This window comes from Lagenorhynchus albirostris, chromosome 15 (assembly GCF_949774975.1).
Source record: "Lagenorhynchus albirostris chromosome 15, mLagAlb1.1, whole genome shotgun sequence".
In the NCBI taxonomy this organism is placed as follows: Eukaryota; Metazoa; Chordata; class Mammalia; order Artiodactyla; family Delphinidae; genus Lagenorhynchus; species Lagenorhynchus albirostris.
This window is the reverse complement of record NC_083109.1, coordinates 23,863,696-23,880,731: the sequence shown is the minus strand read 5'-3', so window position 1 is coordinate 23,880,731 and position 17,036 is coordinate 23,863,696. Positions and strand designations below refer to the sequence as shown.

At 47.6% G+C, this 17,036-nt stretch overlaps 1 protein-coding gene across 2 annotated transcripts in view; it reads right to left on the bottom strand.

The window, feature by feature from the left end:
- Positions 1–453: 453 nt before the first annotated feature.
- The window catches only part of LOC132505142 (ubiquinol-cytochrome-c reductase complex assembly factor 1), a 90,986-nt gene continuing 74,403 nt past the window's right edge, over positions 454–17,036 (bottom strand). For both annotated transcript variants that reach the window (XM_060123049.1, XM_060123050.1), the window contains 3 exons: positions 11,602–11,679; positions 5,317–5,430; positions 454–2,448 (listed from right to left, as the gene is read on the bottom strand). In XM_060123049.1, coding sequence (XP_059979032.1) covers positions 2,314–2,448; positions 5,317–5,430; positions 11,602–11,679 — 327 coding nt within the window. In that variant the 3' untranslated portion in view covers positions 454–2,313. The remainder of the gene's footprint in view (positions 2,449–5,316; positions 5,431–11,601; positions 11,680–17,036) is intronic.

Below are 17,036 nucleotides of genomic sequence, written 5' to 3'. Positions count from 1 at the left end.
AGAAAGGGGCTTTTTGTTGGGCTTGTATAGATAATGATTGGTGATTTAGTCATTCATTCCTTCTTTCATTGATCAAAGCTTACACTGATGCCTACTAAGGTCCAGCTATGCTGCTGGACGCTGGAGAAACAAAGGCGACTGATCCAAACACCAATGCCCACTCTGAAGGTGCTCACAGTGCAGGATGGAGAGTGGGTATGTAAAAAATAGCTCCTCTGGAGAACACTGCCTGGGGTGAACAGGAGAGGGTGGTATTAGGGGACATGTGTAATTTCTTTAGTCAGAAGAGCGGACAGGATTCCAGGCAGAGAAAACATACAGGGTAGTCTCCTCAGGTAACCCCAAGTGGTTCAGTTGCTCAGAAAAGAAATGGGTTAGAGACTCAAAAAGACAAACAAGGATCAAACTAAGAAAAGCCTTGCAGCTTCCAAGGAGCCTGGATTTTATTTGGGGGGGGGGGCGGGTGTAGTCAGTGAAAGATGCCTACGGGCAGGAAGTGAGGGCTTCGGGACATCACAGACATGACAGATCGACTGGCTCTTTGAAACATGGCTGCGTGTCATAAGTTGCAGTGTTTGGTGATTACTCTTCTTATGGAGACAGGACTTGGCTCTGCAGGTGGGGGCTGTCTGCTGCTGGAGGTATTCATATAGGGCCCGTATGAACATAGGCAACTGGGATGTTGAGAAAGGGCGTCAAGTTCTGGACCAGGGCTGGACTAAATGACCGCTAACGGTCCTTCCAATCTGAGATGCCATGATTCTAAAGCAAGCCCGATAGCTGAACTGGTGCTGCAGGCTGGGATCTGTGGCTGGGGAGCTGCCCTGGGCAGCAAATGGGTTAAGGCTCAAATAACTTTTATATATAAATTAATGTGTAGAGTTGAGAGCCAAATCTGTTCCATTAATTTTTCCATCCATTCCAGGAGCAGTTAGGTACACACTGTAAAGTTTATTTTGGTGCATGGTATACTTCACTCCATTAAAAATAAATTAATCAGCAAATTCCTGCCTGGCCCAGCTCTGGTTTATGTAAATAGTGCCCAGCTGTAATGAGTTACAAGGTGTTATTATCTCACACACACAGGAGGCTTCACTCTAGAGCTCCTTGTGCAACAAAAGCATCTTAAATAAACTCAGAGAAGGTGGTTTGATTTGTAATGTTTTCACAGAAGTGAGATATACCTCACCCTTATAGAGTTTCTTTATATGACTCATTTTATAGCAAGTTAAATGAAGGAAGTTTGATGGGGGGAGGGGCAATATGGTTCTCCGCCCCCTTTCTTCAATTTAAAGAAAATTCCCCCAGAGATGACCCACACTCAGAGGGAGGAGGGGACTGGTCCTCAAGTGCCCAGACCAAGGTGGCTCTGCAGCACATGCTCCTCGAGTTGGGAAGGGGGTGGAAGGCTGGGCACGGGGCTGGGTCCTGGGGCGGAGCAACGAAGCCAGGAAGAGTGTGTTCTCCTCTTCTCCCCAGTACCTCGTATAAGGGGGAGCCAAGAGAGGAAAAGGCAGCATGTTCCTCACCCAGTTCAATGGGAGTGTGTGTGACAAAGGGACCTTCCTCTTGAGGCCTCTTTCCAAATGACTCAGGATGTGACAAGCCCCCTGGCCATAGAGGCCTCCTGGGTCCCCAAGGTCGTGGCCTGGAAGGCTGTACCTTGGCCAGAACAGTGACATCTCCATGAGCTGGAGGCAGAAGCAGCAGCAGAGACCCCCCTGAGCCTCTCCGCCTCCCTGTCTCTAACTGAGCTGGGCAGTGCTCCTCAGCTCGTGGCATCCACCATCCCAGGTAAGTTTCTAAAAGACCCAGGAATAAAGAGCCATGGCAGAGAGAAGTCTCTGTTTCTTTTAATGGCCAACTCAACCCCACAGCTCAACGCCGGAGGACAGAGCGTGGTTACCCGTCTTGACTCAGAAGAATTACAAACTGCTCCTAGGCCACAGTGGGCCCTTGGGGGGGAGGGGGTGTCCCCTTTCTAACCTACCCCCATTCCCTTCTGTGGCCTTTGGGAAAAGCTGTCAATCGCATGTTTCCTAGAGGGGACCTGGGGAGTGTGGGCAGGGGAGCTCTTTCTCAGGGCTTCTCTTGAGGGAGAGGACACCTTAGAAGGGCTAAGGGTTCTCCCAGCACCGTACCCCACCCAATCAGACTCCTGGGCGTACTAAGAGGAAAATCAACACAAATGGGGCCAAGTATTGACAGATGCTTTTCAAAGGTCAGTTCAGGCCACTTCCTGGGCCAAACAGCCACCTCTCTTCTGGCAGTTCCTCAGAGCTAGTTGGCCAGCTGTTTGGAGGGACCAGCCCATCAAAGACCCTCGTCGTTGTAAGTTGGGGAATGGGGCTTCAGGATGCTCTGAGGATTCTTCTCCACTAGAGGGCGCCAGCTCACCTCCCCTGTCAGAAGCAGATCCTCACCGTTCATGGAGTCCAGGTACTGTATCTGCAATCAGAACAGGAAACAGGAAAGGGACAAGGGCAGGATGGACGTGAGATGGCACAAGGAACCAGCCTCCCAAAGGAGAGAACGGGGCGGGGGCACGAGGGGCTACTGACCATCCCAGCTCCCAAGCCTGAGGCGGGTGGGGGCGGGGGGGCACGGGTAGTGGTCTCTGATCTCCCGGATTATTTCATTTAAGGGGGTTCGAAGAAACAAGTCACTAAGGAAGCTTTCTCAGGCTTTAGGGAATTCCCCATTGTGCCTCTGAATGGACAAATGTCTGACACACAAGCCCTGACTTTGTGGACCAGAACTGTGTGTCTGATTGCCCATTCAGGGTAGCGATGTTACCCAAGGTGAGCCAATTCCCTTCTCTGAGATTTAAGTTCCCTTGTCTGAGAAAGAGGCCCATAATAGTAACGTGTACCTCACAGGATGAAGGACACTGCTAGTCACTGGAACTTAAAAAAAAAATGTGTATGCTTCTACTGTCCTCTAGTGGGCCCTGACCCCATGGTTAGTGGGCCCCAGCTTCACCCCTCTAGGATGACTGAGGGAGTTTATCCCCCTGAACAATGTGGAGAGGGGACACCTGTGATGGAGAACAGGAGCAGCGCAGGGAGGTGTGGTCGGGCAGTTTTGCAAGAGGCAGGTGCTCTAACAAGTGGCAAGTCTTAGGGGATAAAGGCCACCTCTGGGAGGATTCCCAGGCTTCTGCTGGTAAGGAGATGAATAAGGACAAATGCTTTCAAGTGCACAGGCAAACTCTAGGGCGAGAGCTGGATCAGAGCAGGAGTCAGCACTGGATTCAGAAAGATGAGGCTCCATTTGAGGGTAAGAAGGCAACTGGGGGGAAAGGAGAGGTGGCAGGAGTCCAAAGGCCTCATCTTAGGCCTTGCATCGACTCCCTCTTCCAAGAATTCCTTCACTCCCGCTGCTTTGTTTTTAGGCTGCAGACCCTCACACTCACCCCCAGTCTCTTACACACACCTCAGGTCTGGATTTCCACATGTCTCCAGTGCAAGGAGGTCAACTGACCTGTTATCTCATCTAAAAGCCACTCCTCTTTCCAATTACTCCATTTCTGTCCTTAATGCCACCACTATGCCCATCTCCTGGGTTGAAAATCTCAGCATGATCTCTGACTGGGCCTCAGGCCATCTACCAGACCAACTGGCATCATGGCCCAGGACTAGCCTCCTGGCCTTCCCCGATCCACTCGCTCAGACTTAGTCCCTCCTTTCTTTAGCCTTTCATAGACTCTGCTCCTGCCTGTATACATTGCAGACTGACTTACTCCAGGGTTAGCCTTGTGCCTGACTGGCTTCCTTGCCAAATCATGAGCTGGATCCTTGAGGGCAGGACTGGGTCTTACTAATTTCTGCTTTCTCAACAGAGAGGCTGGTAGAATAGGTGCTCAAAAGGTTTGCTGACAGAACTGGGTCCCCATCAGAGCTCGCTGCTTCCCTAAGAGCTCCATCACTGTTTTCCTAGTGCCTGCCTCTCACTGGGGCAATCTGGGCCTTCTTATTGGTGTGGCAGCCCCTTCCTTCAGGGCCCTCAGAGAGGTCCCAGCTGTGCCCTTGTTGTGGCCCCTGGCACAAGCCCACCGCGGTAGATGGAAAAGTTGGGCTGGTCTCTCAGAAAACACAGCATTTGCTCTGCCAGTTGCTACTCCTGTCTGAGGGCGAGTCGAGTCAACAGTGTGAGTCTCAGAATTCTCTGTGGGTGGGGTCCTCTGGCCACAGTGCCTTCTTCCCGGATCTGGCAGATTTGAAGAACGGTCAAACAGCAGTCCTGGCTTCTGGGGTTCTCTACCCTCTGAAGAGCCTTAGTATGTAGTTTTCCAGTAATCAACCAGCTGGGCCCGCTGGCCCTGTCTTCTCCTTGGAGCCAGAGCCTGGCCTTCCCTCTCCTGGCCGTTGGAGGCTTGAAGGCCGTGGACACAGGTGAATAAGAGAATAACTGTGAGGTGAGGCCCCTTTGGCTCCAGGGGCCAGGCCCGTGAAGCAAAGGTGTGACTCATGGGACAGCCTGAGCTGATGAGCGGTCTGGAGCAGCTGAGGCCTCCAGTGGCTGCATGAATCACCCAGCTGGGGGCTCTAGACCAGCTGCACAGCCTGACTCACTGGGAGACCCTGGGAAAGCCTACATGTGCCTCTTCCCTGCCACTCAGCTCTCCCTCATCTATAATGTATGGATTTCCCATCAATACAGGATCCGGGGGCAGAGAGCACAGGAGTGAATTCTTCCTGGGCTCGAGGAAAACTATGTAGTTAAGCAGTCCTCACCCTGGAGCTTTCTCTTAGAAGCTTTCATGTCAGGGAGCCCTGGGCAGCCAGAGGGGTGAGGAATGAAGCAGGGGAACTCTGCTTGATGACAGATAGCACCCAGTGGGAAGAGGCTTACAGGATGTTGTGGAATGCTGCCTGGAGCCCAGTCCTGTTGGAAGCCAGGAGCTGGAAACATGAATCCTGGGGCTCAAAGTGGGTACCTAAGGGGAGCTTTACTGCACCCCATGCTGCTATCTTACAGGAGGACTGTGTGTGCCCAGGATCAGTACGGCACTGCGCACACAGCAGACAGTCGAATGTGCAGTGAATGAGAGACAACAGGTTTATAAAAGCAGCAGACTTCTCGGTGCCCTTTACTCTTCTATTCCTACTCCCTGGCCCCTGACCTGGCTCATGGCTGGATCCACAGAAGGTGTTCTTGATCGGTGCCCACTGCTCACATGATCTGGTCAGAATTCCCTCAGACTGGACTCTGGGAACTCAACCTCTCATGATCCTCTGAAAGTCCAACATCCACAGACCTCAGGAAGGACCTGTTGTCCAGGAGGCTCTGGAGGGGAGGGGAAGGACTGCTCACCTGTTTCCTCACATACTCCACCAACAATTCAAGTTGTCGAGGGTCTTCACATTTCTGGTTAAAGAAGGTTCTCCAGAGGGCAGCAGCCAGCCCACGATCATCTGAAAGGACCCCCTAGAATACACAGCACAACTGTTCTTCTGGGGCATACGGCAGAGCCAGGATACAAAAGCTGGGGATACTGTGAACACGCTAGCAACACAAAATCAGCTCAGAGGGACCTTACAGATACCATGAGAGAGAAATGGGGCAGCACTTGGTAGAGCTTGGAAGGGGTCTTCAGAGAGCATCTAGTCTGACCCCTTCATTTTATACAGGGGAAGAACATGGGACCCAGAGGGGCCAAGTGACTGGCTAATAAGGTTGATACAGAGATGGGGCACATGTCTGATGGACCCTCCTAGGCCACAACTCCCTCTACAGCCTGCCCAGGCCCAGGCAACACCTGAGAGGCAGAGAAGAGAGATGGGAGCAGCAGTGGTTCCACTGCCGTCCACAAGGAATGGGCGTGGAGTACTGTGAGTATATATTTCTTCCCAAGAACAGAGGTGAGTGTAGGTTGCACCTTCTCCCCTGGTCCAAGGACACACATCTGCAAGGCAGCTAGCTCTTTAGCAATGAGAGCCAGGTACCTTGGCCTCACTGTCACCCAGCTCTGGGCTGGCTATGGCTGGCCCAGCCTCTCCCTAAGCAGAGGAACAGGCTGCTCGGCAGGATAGCCATAGGCCCCAGGGGAATGCTCAGAGCCTGTGTGTGCCTAACGTCGGCTGTCCTGGCACAGAGGAGAGAGAGAGCTCTGTTGGGAAGCCCAAATATCACAGAGACCTTCATCCTGGACTAGGGCCATTTTCTAACTTGGAGCTCTGAGGAGGGAGAGAGGAGGGTCTTGCTTCCTGGGCAAGGGTGACTAAAGGGAAAGGCCCTGAGAAGTTGCTCTGTCCAGGTGCCAAGGTAGTGTACGGAACCAGACAAAGTGCTGACTGGGGCCTGGAAGTCAGTTAGAAGACGGGATCAAGTCCTGGCCCTGCCAGTACCAAGCTCAGAGACGGTGGGCAATTTAATAAAGCTGAGTCTTGACCTCCTCATCTATTAAACAGAGACTAAAATGCCTGCCCTACTTACAGCACCTTTGAATGATAAGAGATAACACACAGGTGTTTTGCTAAGTGCACTATGCTAGGTACAAAGATTAGGAGCTTGTTTTGGCATGCAGCTGTGAATACAGTTGAAACAACAGTGAGATCTGGGGATCGGACCACCTGAGTTCAAATGGCAGCTCGGTCACTTGATAGCTATGTGGCCTTTGGAAAGCCACTAGCCCTTCCTGAGCCTCAGTTTCTCACAACCTAAACAAGCAAACTAAAACCTATCCCACAGAGTTGTGAGAAGAGACAATGGCCATGAAAGGCTCTGTAAGTGATAAATCATTACACAAAGAGCCAGGATCACTTATTCGATGTCATGCTGTGGTCTGGCCCCCGAGGCACTGCAATACATGAGGTCTGGCTTTAGGCCTGCTGCCAGGAAGGGCCATGTCCAGTATGGGGTACTGACAGTTTGGTGGAAAAACCGTCCACCTGTCCCAAATGCCCCCTGCTAAACCCCCCTACAATTCCAAGAGACTGTCCTGGCACAATGGCTGAGTCGGGAAAACCAGCTTCTTCTGGCAGATGGGGACAGGAGCCAAGGACAAGCTCAGGCACATCACTGTTCTCCAAGCTATTTGCTAACACAACAGCCTGCCTGTGTCTGAAGTGCCCTGGGCACATGCCGCAGTGCTGCTGGCAGCGACTCACATACGCTACACGAGAGGGAACACGAGTGGGAGCGAGTGTTATAAGGACTTAGAAAATGAGCCCAGAGCACAGGACAGCAAAAGCCCCGGGAGCCACGGCCTGCCGCAAACAGGCAGCCTTGGCGATGGGTGAGATGGCTGGGAAGGGCCAAGTCCATAATCAGTCAGAAGGAAAAGGATGACTCAGAACTCAGATTAACAATGATAGCAACCTGACTGTTCCAGACTGTCAGGGCTCCTTCACACACCTGGCTCTGATGGCGAGGTATGCCAGGAAGAACAGATGCTATTACCCTCGTTGGAAAGGTAAGTACACTGAGGCTTAGAGCTTCTCTAGCTAATTGGTGGTAGATTTGGAACCAGAATGCACTGGTGAGGTCAAGGGATGATGCTGACTGGCTCTAGTCAGGATGCGGTACCTGGCACAGAGTGGGAGTGCAACACAAATGGCTGAATAAATCAACGAACCCAACTTCTGCCTTCTTTCCACCACACTTCTAGTAAGTCAGTGAAAACAAACTGGTCTGAGAGAGGAAGTGGGAAAGAAAAAGGGGTGCCTAGGAGGCAAAAATTAGTTTGCATAGCAATTTTCCCACAATCTACTGGGATGCCTACTTGTTTTCCCTCACGATACAAAAAAAGCATCCTTCAGGAAATTGAGACACCTAGATCTAGAGTAACTGAGAGGCAGCGAAAGGGACTGTCCTGGCCCCGGAGGACCCTGGTTATAGTTAAGAGTTTAAAGTGGTGGAGCCTCACTCAGTGAGGGCTGATCTGACACCACTACGTGCTTAGCACGATGGTAAGAACACAGAGTCACAGTGATACGGTCACAGCTCACAAGCAGCTTGCCATCTAGTTGAAGGGACAAAGCTAGAGCACATCAAACAGCAGCACAGAATTAAATCCTGGAGAATGAACAAATGCTAATCTGTACAGGAGACTCTGAGGAATAGTCAAGACATGGTTGGTTCCTCAATCTTCAGTCTTAGCGTCTATGAAAACTCCTCAGAGACCTTCCCAGTCCACACTAAGTACACCCACCCCATTATTCTCTATCACTGTGCTCTATTTGTAATTAGATATTTATTTGCTTGTTTACTTATTTACTGCCTGTCTCTCCATTAAGAGATAAGCTCTGGTAGGAAAGAATCAGACCATGTTTGTTTTATTTACCAGCATATCCCCAGTGCATCACACATGGTTGGCACTTAATCAATACCTGTTAAATGGATGGATGGATATTGAAATTCAGGGTGAAAAACACAGACCTAGAGAGGTCAGGGAAAGCTCTGTGGAGAAGGGGGCCTTAAGAATGGAGACTATTTGGAGAGCTACAGGACATTCTAAGCAAGAGAGAATAATATTAGTTCACTGAACATTTACAGAGAGAATGCCTACCAAGTGTGAGACCCTGAAATCCTCAGGTTCAAAGCTGACAGCCTCAGCTACTGCCCCCCACACCTGGTTGTCCAGGACAGCCTCAATCAGACACGGCTTATCTGTGGAGCAGTGAGGCAAATCGTCTCACTCAGAAAGAAGGCTACACACTGGAGGGCCATGGGAGATAAAGGTGGACAGGACATGTCACAAATGGGGACAGTTCACAGAAGGCCTGGAAGTTCCATGGAGGAATTTGGACCTAATGTAGTAGAAAACAGGAAGGTTCCAAAAGTGTTCAGGGTTGGGGCACAACCCAAGCAAGATTCTAGGAACAGGGTGCTGTAGAGCAGCACTTGTCCAATCGAACTTCCTGTGATGATGGAAACAATCTACAGCTGCACTGCCCAACACAGTAGCCACTACTAGCCACAAACAAGTACTGAGCACCTGAAATGTAACCCGTGTGACTGAAGAACTGCATTTTCAATTTTAATGAATTTAAATCAAAACAGCCACATGTGGCTAGTACTGGAAAGCACAGCTCTAGAACGTTGTGACTCCCAGTGTGGCCTGCAGAATGGCTGCACATCCCCTACAGCTCGTGGGCCACGCAGAATCGCAGGCCTCACCTCAGACCTGCTGGGTCAGAGTCTGAATTTTACCTAGGACTCCAGATGATCTGCATGCACACTAAAATATAAGAAAAGCTGTTCCAGAATTATACCTTTAAATTACCTGGGGAACTTCTAAAACTACAGATGCCCACCTACAGTTAAATCCAGAACTTCTGAGGGACAGGGCCCAAATAATGGTATTTCTAAAGTGTCCCAGGTAATTAGTCTATTTCCCAAACTTTCCCACTCTGAAAAGTCACCTGGTGTGCTTGTTGAAACACTAGGCCCCACTACCACTGAACTGGAATATATATATATATATATATATATTTTTTTTTTTTTTTGCGGTACGCGGGCCTCTCACTGTTGTGGCCTCTCCCGTTGCGGAGCACAGGCTCCGGACGCGCAGGCCCAGCGGCCACGGCTCACGGGCCTAGCCGCTCCACGGCATGTGGGATCTTCCCGGACCGGGGCACGAACCCGTGTCCCCTGCATCGGCAGGCGGACTCTCAACCACTGCGCCACCAGGGAAGCCCTGAATTGGAATATTTAGTGCAGTTCTCAATAATTAGATTTTAAAAGCACCCCAGGTGACTCTTGCACTCAAGCATGTTTCTAAGATGGCTCTCCAAGATGGATTTGGCATGGGGGGACAGAACATCTTTATTAATGTGGGTAAAAGGAAACAACTGAGCCATCTGCAATAAAGACCACAAACAAATGTTAAGAGAAAGAAAATTATATTTCTTCAATTCTAAGCCTCATTCTTTTATATACTGTAAGGTTTCTGAAATCAGAATGTATCTAATTTAACAACTGATGCATAGATTTAAGCAGTGTTTCTCAATTCCCACCCCACAAAGCTCATATTGAATTAATGATGTATGCAGTACGCAGTCTTAATTGCTCTCTTATAACTGAGGATATTTAGTAGACTGGGAATTGGGAAACCTCAATTTTAACTAGTCCTATGACCCTAAGCAAATCATTTAACTTAATTTTTTTGTAAGCTCATGTCCTGGCTTTAATTATTATCTACAGGCTGATAACATTTCCTCCAGCCTGAACTCTAGTTTCTTACTTTCATCCTTTATGCATTTCTTCCCTTCTTCACTCTTCACCTGCCATGTGCCAAGCCCCATGCCAGGCAACAGAAATACAGAGTAGACACTGTAACTACACAGGAGAAATCCTCACCCAGTGGGGTGACAGTTAATGCTAATGCAGCAAGTGCTGTGGAGCCCAGGAAGGGCAGAAGGCCTTGGGCCTGGGGGGGAAGTTCTTGGGCCTGTGTCTCAGAAGGGGTGATGCTTGCATTAAATCTGAAGGTAACCACAAAATGAATATAAAAGCACATGGTTTGTTAAAAAGATGAGGTATGATGAATCCTGGTGGTATGCATACAGGTTCATTACACCATTCTTTTGCCTTTTCCATGTGTCTGAAATTTCTATAACAGTTGAGGAGAAAAAGATGAGAGAGATGCTACAACATGGATGAATCTTGAAGACATTATGCTAAGTGAAATAAGCCGATCATAAAAGAACAAAAACTGTACGACTCCATTTACATGAGGTACTTAGAGTAGTCAAAACCATAGAGACAGAAAGCAGAAGAGTGGATCCTAGGGGCTGGTGCAGGGGAGAGAATAGGAGAATAGTATTTAACGGGTACAGAGTTTCAATTTGGGAAGATCAGGAAAAGTCCTGGAGATGGATGGTGGTGATGGCTGCTCAACAATGTGAATGTACTTAATGCCACTAAAATGTACACTTAAAAATGGTAAATTTTATGTTATGTAAATTTTACAATAAAAAATGAGATAGATCTAAATGTTCTCATGCAGAAGGATACCCAAGATATATTGCTCAGTGAAAAAAGCAAGTTGCAGAATAGTAGTATATGCAGTGTAACTTACATTTGCATGAAGAAAATAAATACATAGGTGCTTGTGTGTGCACAGGTAACACTTGTAAGGACACCCAATAAACTATTAAGAAAGTTTTCCTCTGGGACAGAGAATTGGGCAGGAGAGGAAAGGGCCCCTTTATTTTTTATTTCAACCATTTATGCACAGTTTTATGTATTTTTTAAATGAGTATGTATTGCTTTTATAATTAAACCAAAAAAGAAGTGTGTGATTTGACCGTGATGTTGATGTGTGCATGTCTTCCTCTCTCTGAACGCATCTGGGGCTGAGACTGTGACTGATTTGCCTTTGTCCCTCCATCCAGCACTCCACAGGCACTCAATAAATGCCAACTAGTTGAATGATCTGACCATATTACCTAGTGCTTTCTTTCTCAAGTGCTAGGCAAACTGCTGGGCACACTCATTCTAGTTGCTGAGTCAGTGAAGGTGAGGAAACAGTAAAATACTAAGCCATAATGGCAGGCAGTGACGGTGGCCCCTGAAGCTTCTCTCAGAGGCTCTCATCAAATGCCTTTGTTGGGGGGGCCACTGTTCTGCCTAAGGCTTGGTAAATAAGCTTACCTCATCATATCCCAAGATTGCCACATAGAAATTATTTGTCATAAGCATCATGTTCTTCTTCAGGATATAGGAATTAACCTACAGAAACAAAATGGCAAAAACAAAAGTATGAAAGAAAGGAAAAACCCAAGAAGTATGATTTTTGGCTCTTAACTTAGCAGAACAGAGAAAGAGGGCCCCTAACAGGTCAAACTGCCAGTCCATCCTCATTTCCCTGATCTGTCAGGATTCTCCCCAATTTGACAGCTTCTTTTAGATGCTGGTCCCAAATTATACAAAGCAGTAACTCAGTTTTATGAACTGAGCCCCAACTACGCGTCGGGCTTTGTGCTAGATACTATGAACACAAATTAAAAGAAACGTTTCTTGACTGGAGGAGCACACAGTCTAGTAAACACAGACATGTAGAAAATAATCACACTGCAACGTACTGCCTCAAATTCTATCCCAAAGGTGGTGAGTGATAAATACATTTTAGTATAATGGTCTCCACTTGGTGGGGCTGGGAAGAATTCTCTAGGAGGTAATGTTTAAGTGGACCTCAGAGGAGGAGGAATCTGACAAGAGAGGGTTGTGGGGAGGAAAGAGGACATTCTAGACACAGGGAATAAGCTGTACAAAGTGCAGGGGCAGGAAAGAAAATGGGGAGTGCCAGGGAGGGTGAATGGGCAGGAACACTGGAAATGGGAAATTATGGACATCATCTCCTCTGTCACCGGGGCTCAGAGAGGCAGATATGCTATAGTCATGCTTTTAAAGACACAGAAAACTGAGACTCAAACAGGTGAAGTGACTTGCTCTAGATCCCACAGAAAAGTAGTGATAAATCCTCCAGGTCAGTCTGAATTCAAAGTCCATGTGCCTGACATTCCATCAGGTTCCTGCCTGCAGGAAGATAATTTTACTTTGGATAATAAATCAAATACTGAATGATTTCATCCTGTGGTTCATAACTGGTCTCTGAAGGAGGGCAGAAAGGAGTAGTGAAAGGATCTGGATTTAGTCAGAAAACTGGGTTCAAGTCATAATTCTGCTGTATACATAGGACGTGATCTTGGGCAAGTCAAGTAACCACTCTGAGTCTATGTCCTTGTCTTTTTTTTTTTTTTTTTTGTGGTACGCGGGCCTCTCACTGTTGTGGCCTCTCCTGTTGCGGACCACAGGCTCCGGCCGCGCAGGCTCAGCGGCCATGGCTCATGGGCCCAGCCGCTCCACGGCATGTGGGATCTTCCCGGACCGGGGGCACGAACCCGTGTCCCCTGCATCGGCAGGCGGACCCTCAACCACTGCGCCACCAGGAAAGCCCTGTCCTCGTCTTTTAAATGCCCTATACAGAGAGCTGGTTTGTAGAGCAAATGAATTAGCATGTACTTCATTCACTCATTCATTCATTCACTCCACAATGTACACTGAAAGCCTTGGTAAGCTGCAAAGTGCTCTGCAAATGCAAGGAATTATGAGTAATACCTTCTGGTTTGTTTATATAAAACTAAAACCAGCTCCAATACTTTATAGTCATGGACAATTTTCAAAAAGGGAAAGAGAACTGTGAAGCTCAAGACTGGAAAATGTGAGATTGGATGCAGCTGTTTATGAAATCCATGACCTTTCCCACCCCACCTTCACCCTAGGCCAAAATAGCCATCCATCCTCTGTGTTCCCAGAGCTTTCTGTCTACACTTCTCCTGGGGGCACAACACACTTTAGAGTTGTTTTTGTACCTGCCTCTCCCACTAGTTTGTGAGCTGCTCAAAGGTCCTCTAAGAAACTCTGTCTGATGAATCTCAGCACGCCTGACACCTAGGCCAGGGCCTGGCCAGAGCAGGGTTTAAGACTGGCATGCTGATGACTGAATCCTCACAAGGCCTGAGTAGCACACATAGTGTGTTCTATCCAATAATATCCTTTTGTTTGTTTCCTCTTTTTTACTGCTGAGTACCTTCCATGTTTCTGAAATTTCAGAACTGCCAAACTTCTTACTGCACCATCTTTCAGAATGGGCTAAGGTAAAAGAATCATCAAGGAACAAGCCAGAGCTAGAGTTAATTCCTTCTGTAATGAGAGGATGGGACTACAACCCAGATCTGTTGATGCCCATCTTGAGGCTCTCCCTACTCCCATACTAGTCGTTCTCCTAACTGTGCAAGAAGAACCAGAGCCACAAAAGGACAATGTCAGAGAAGTCAAGCACAAAGGCAGCATCTCTCAGAGGTAAGCGTTCACTGAACCTGCTCAGCAGAGCTGGCTTATGTGTTGCATCAAGCCAGTAAGCTTTAGAGCTGGAAAGGCCCTCAGATATCACCTAGCTCATTCCTTTGAGGAAATGGTAAACTGAGACCCAAAAGGGGAAGGGACTTGTTCTGCAGGTCACAAGAACCTGGTTTCTGGACGAACGCTTTCCCTATTTCACCATCTGCAGGGCATTTCCAGAGATCACCAACACATTAATCTGCAAATTTCAATTCCAGCTTTCCAACAAGGCTCGTTTACATACAAACATACTTTCTCCTCTTGGGATGCACCTGCATTCTGGCTGGCTACTGCCCAGAAAGAATGGAGAGCAGGAGTAGAATTCCTTATTAGCAAGGATCCTCTGCCTCCTGGTCCTATATTCTAACTCCAGTGACCTATAAGCTGCCTCTCCCCCTCACCTCTAGCTAAGAGATGGCAAGCTGCCACAGCTAGAAATGGTTTTCAGATATCATCACCCAGGCTGGATTAGATCATGAAAAGGGCCCTTCCTGGAAGAGGGTGGAAGCTCCATCAGTGCAGACACATGATCTGTAGGCAACAGGTGAGGGTAAGTGAGAGCAGCTTCCTGAACTACTGGACTCGCCCTGAAGGGCCCTTCTAGCCAGCCCAGCAGCCAAGGGGAGCTGGATATTCCCTCTGGTGAACCTCTGTTGGGATCTTATTCCCTCACTTAAGCTTTTGTTTGCTGGTGCGCAGGTTCTGTGTCCTCACTGCCAGATAATTCCATATGGAGCACCCTGCCCATGAATACATAGACGGACAAACCGGATGAGAAACTCTCCCCGGTTAGCATTGGGTTGTTCTCTTATTAAACTCTTATCCTTTCCATAATGCTTTTCTTTTTATTAAAAAACCATATATAAGGGGCTTCCCTGGTGGCGCAGTGGTTAAGAGTCTGCCTGCCAACGCAGGGGACACGGGTTTGAGCCCTGGTCCAGGAAGATCCCACATGCCGCAGAGCAACTAAGCCCATGTGCCACAACTACTGAGCCTGTGCTCTAGAGCCCGCAAGCCACAACTACTGAGCCCGTGTGCCACAACTACCGAGCCCGTGTGCCACAACTACCGAAGCCTGCGTACCTAGAGCCTGTGCTCCGCAACAAGAGAAGCCATCACAATGAGAAGCCCTCGCACCGCAACGAAGAGTAGCCCCCACTCACCGCCAACTAGAGAAAGGCCATGCACAGCAACAAAGACCCAACGCAGCCATAAATTAATTAATTTAAAAAATCTATTCAAAACAAAACAAAACCCATACATATAGCACCACCACAAGGAAAAGTTTCCTTGTATATCAGTTACTCATATTTTCCCATTTATTTAAGCTATTAAAATTCATGCAGATATTTATAAGCCATCAGGATTTAGTGACTGGTATTACTGAATGTTTAATAATAAACTAAACAGAAGAAATCAGAGGGTTAAATGATGACTGCAATTCCTGTAATGACTTAATTAAATTTTTATTGAGTACATAAACTATGATGTCATTTCTAGCCAACCATGGGTCTGCTTTCCTAGCATGTCACAGGGTGGGAGCACTCAATAGGAGGCGAGGCTAAACGAGCAGCAAGTCTCGGCCGAAATGGGGAGGGGAGCAAGGCTCATGTGGCACACTCAATAAATTATCCGTTCATTTTTAAACAAAGTCCACAAGTTATAATATATTTGCCATGCACTTTTTATGACATAATAAAAATGTTACCTTAAGGATTACTTAACACATACTACAGATGTTATAGCAGAAGCAGGCACCAGGGGCAAAGGAAACAAACATGAGCAGGCCAGGGACAGGTCCTGGAGTTTACATCCCAGGGGGACCAGCACAGTATATTGAAAAGGGAATGCAAAAATGGTCAGGGAGTGGGGCACACAAGAGTTCAAGGTTACTAATCAGCAGATTAATGAATGAGACAACCAACGGGGAACACAAGTAAAGCAATAATGAATCTTGCAAGGCACATGTTTAACTAATGTAGTATTCTCAAGGAGGAATATTTGCTTTAAAGAGATGCCAGTTCATTTGAGGCCAATCCGCTGCCCTCTTTCCCCTTTTCCCTGTTGCTGCTCTTAAAGACATTTACGTGACTGCTTAACAGAGGAACCAGATTATGTGGACGGAGGGTCTGACGGAGGATCAAGTTTAAACTCCTCTGTGAGCTCCGTGAGGTTTTTCGTGATCTGTTCTTGGTCATCTTTCCTGCCTCACCTCCTCCCACCTCCCCACTTTTATCTCACCCTCAGTCAGAGTAAACTATGTGCAATTTCCACAAACATGTCATGCGCTCTTATAGCTCTCAAGCACACTGCTGCCAGGAATCCCTCTCCCTTCTTTATCCACTGGGATGCTAACTCCTTCTTAACCTCTAAAACATAACTTACAAATTATATCTTCTGAAAAGCCTCCTCTCTCCCCAGTCTACAAAAGTGTCTCAGAAACAGTTCCCATAATTCACTGTTTACCATGTGCCAAGAACTATGCTAAGAGCTTTATACATATGAGCTCACTTAATCCTTCCCAGTGACTCTCTGAGATAGGTGCTATTACTGTCCCCACTTTAGAGAAGAGGAAAGTGGTGTTTGGGAAGGTTAAGGTTATACAGCTAGGAAATAGTGGGTCAAGATTAGAATACAGAGTAGTTCAATTCCATTGCTTATCTATGTTGGAACAAACACCATAAATAATGTGGCTGCCCTTTCATATGCCCTATACCTCAGGTTACCTGTAGAGGCTGGGCGAATGCTACTACGGTCTTGGGTAAACACAATGCAGATACTCCTGATCACAATGGTCGCTAGAGATGGGCTACGAGATGGGTGATCAGTGGCCAATTACTAATACGTCATACATTTCTAGCATAAGCTAAGCCCCACTCCTGGGTAAACTGGAGGGAAAAAAGTATAATTATGGTGTAGGAGGGGAGAATGGAAGAAGGTTGGTATGGGTAACACAAGAACTGATGAGAATGAAGATATGAATAAACTTTAAGGCTACTGAGGCAAAGCTGTTAACAGGGCTAATAAGGATTTGTTGCAATGAGTGAATGATAAAGCGTGCCTAGAGTTGCTGACTGAAGCATAAGGAATGTATCAAATTCACCATAAGGCTACAATGCAGCACAAAAGATGGCAGGTCAGGTTTTAGTTGTCTTTCTAGGGGTTAGTAATGACATCAGCAACAC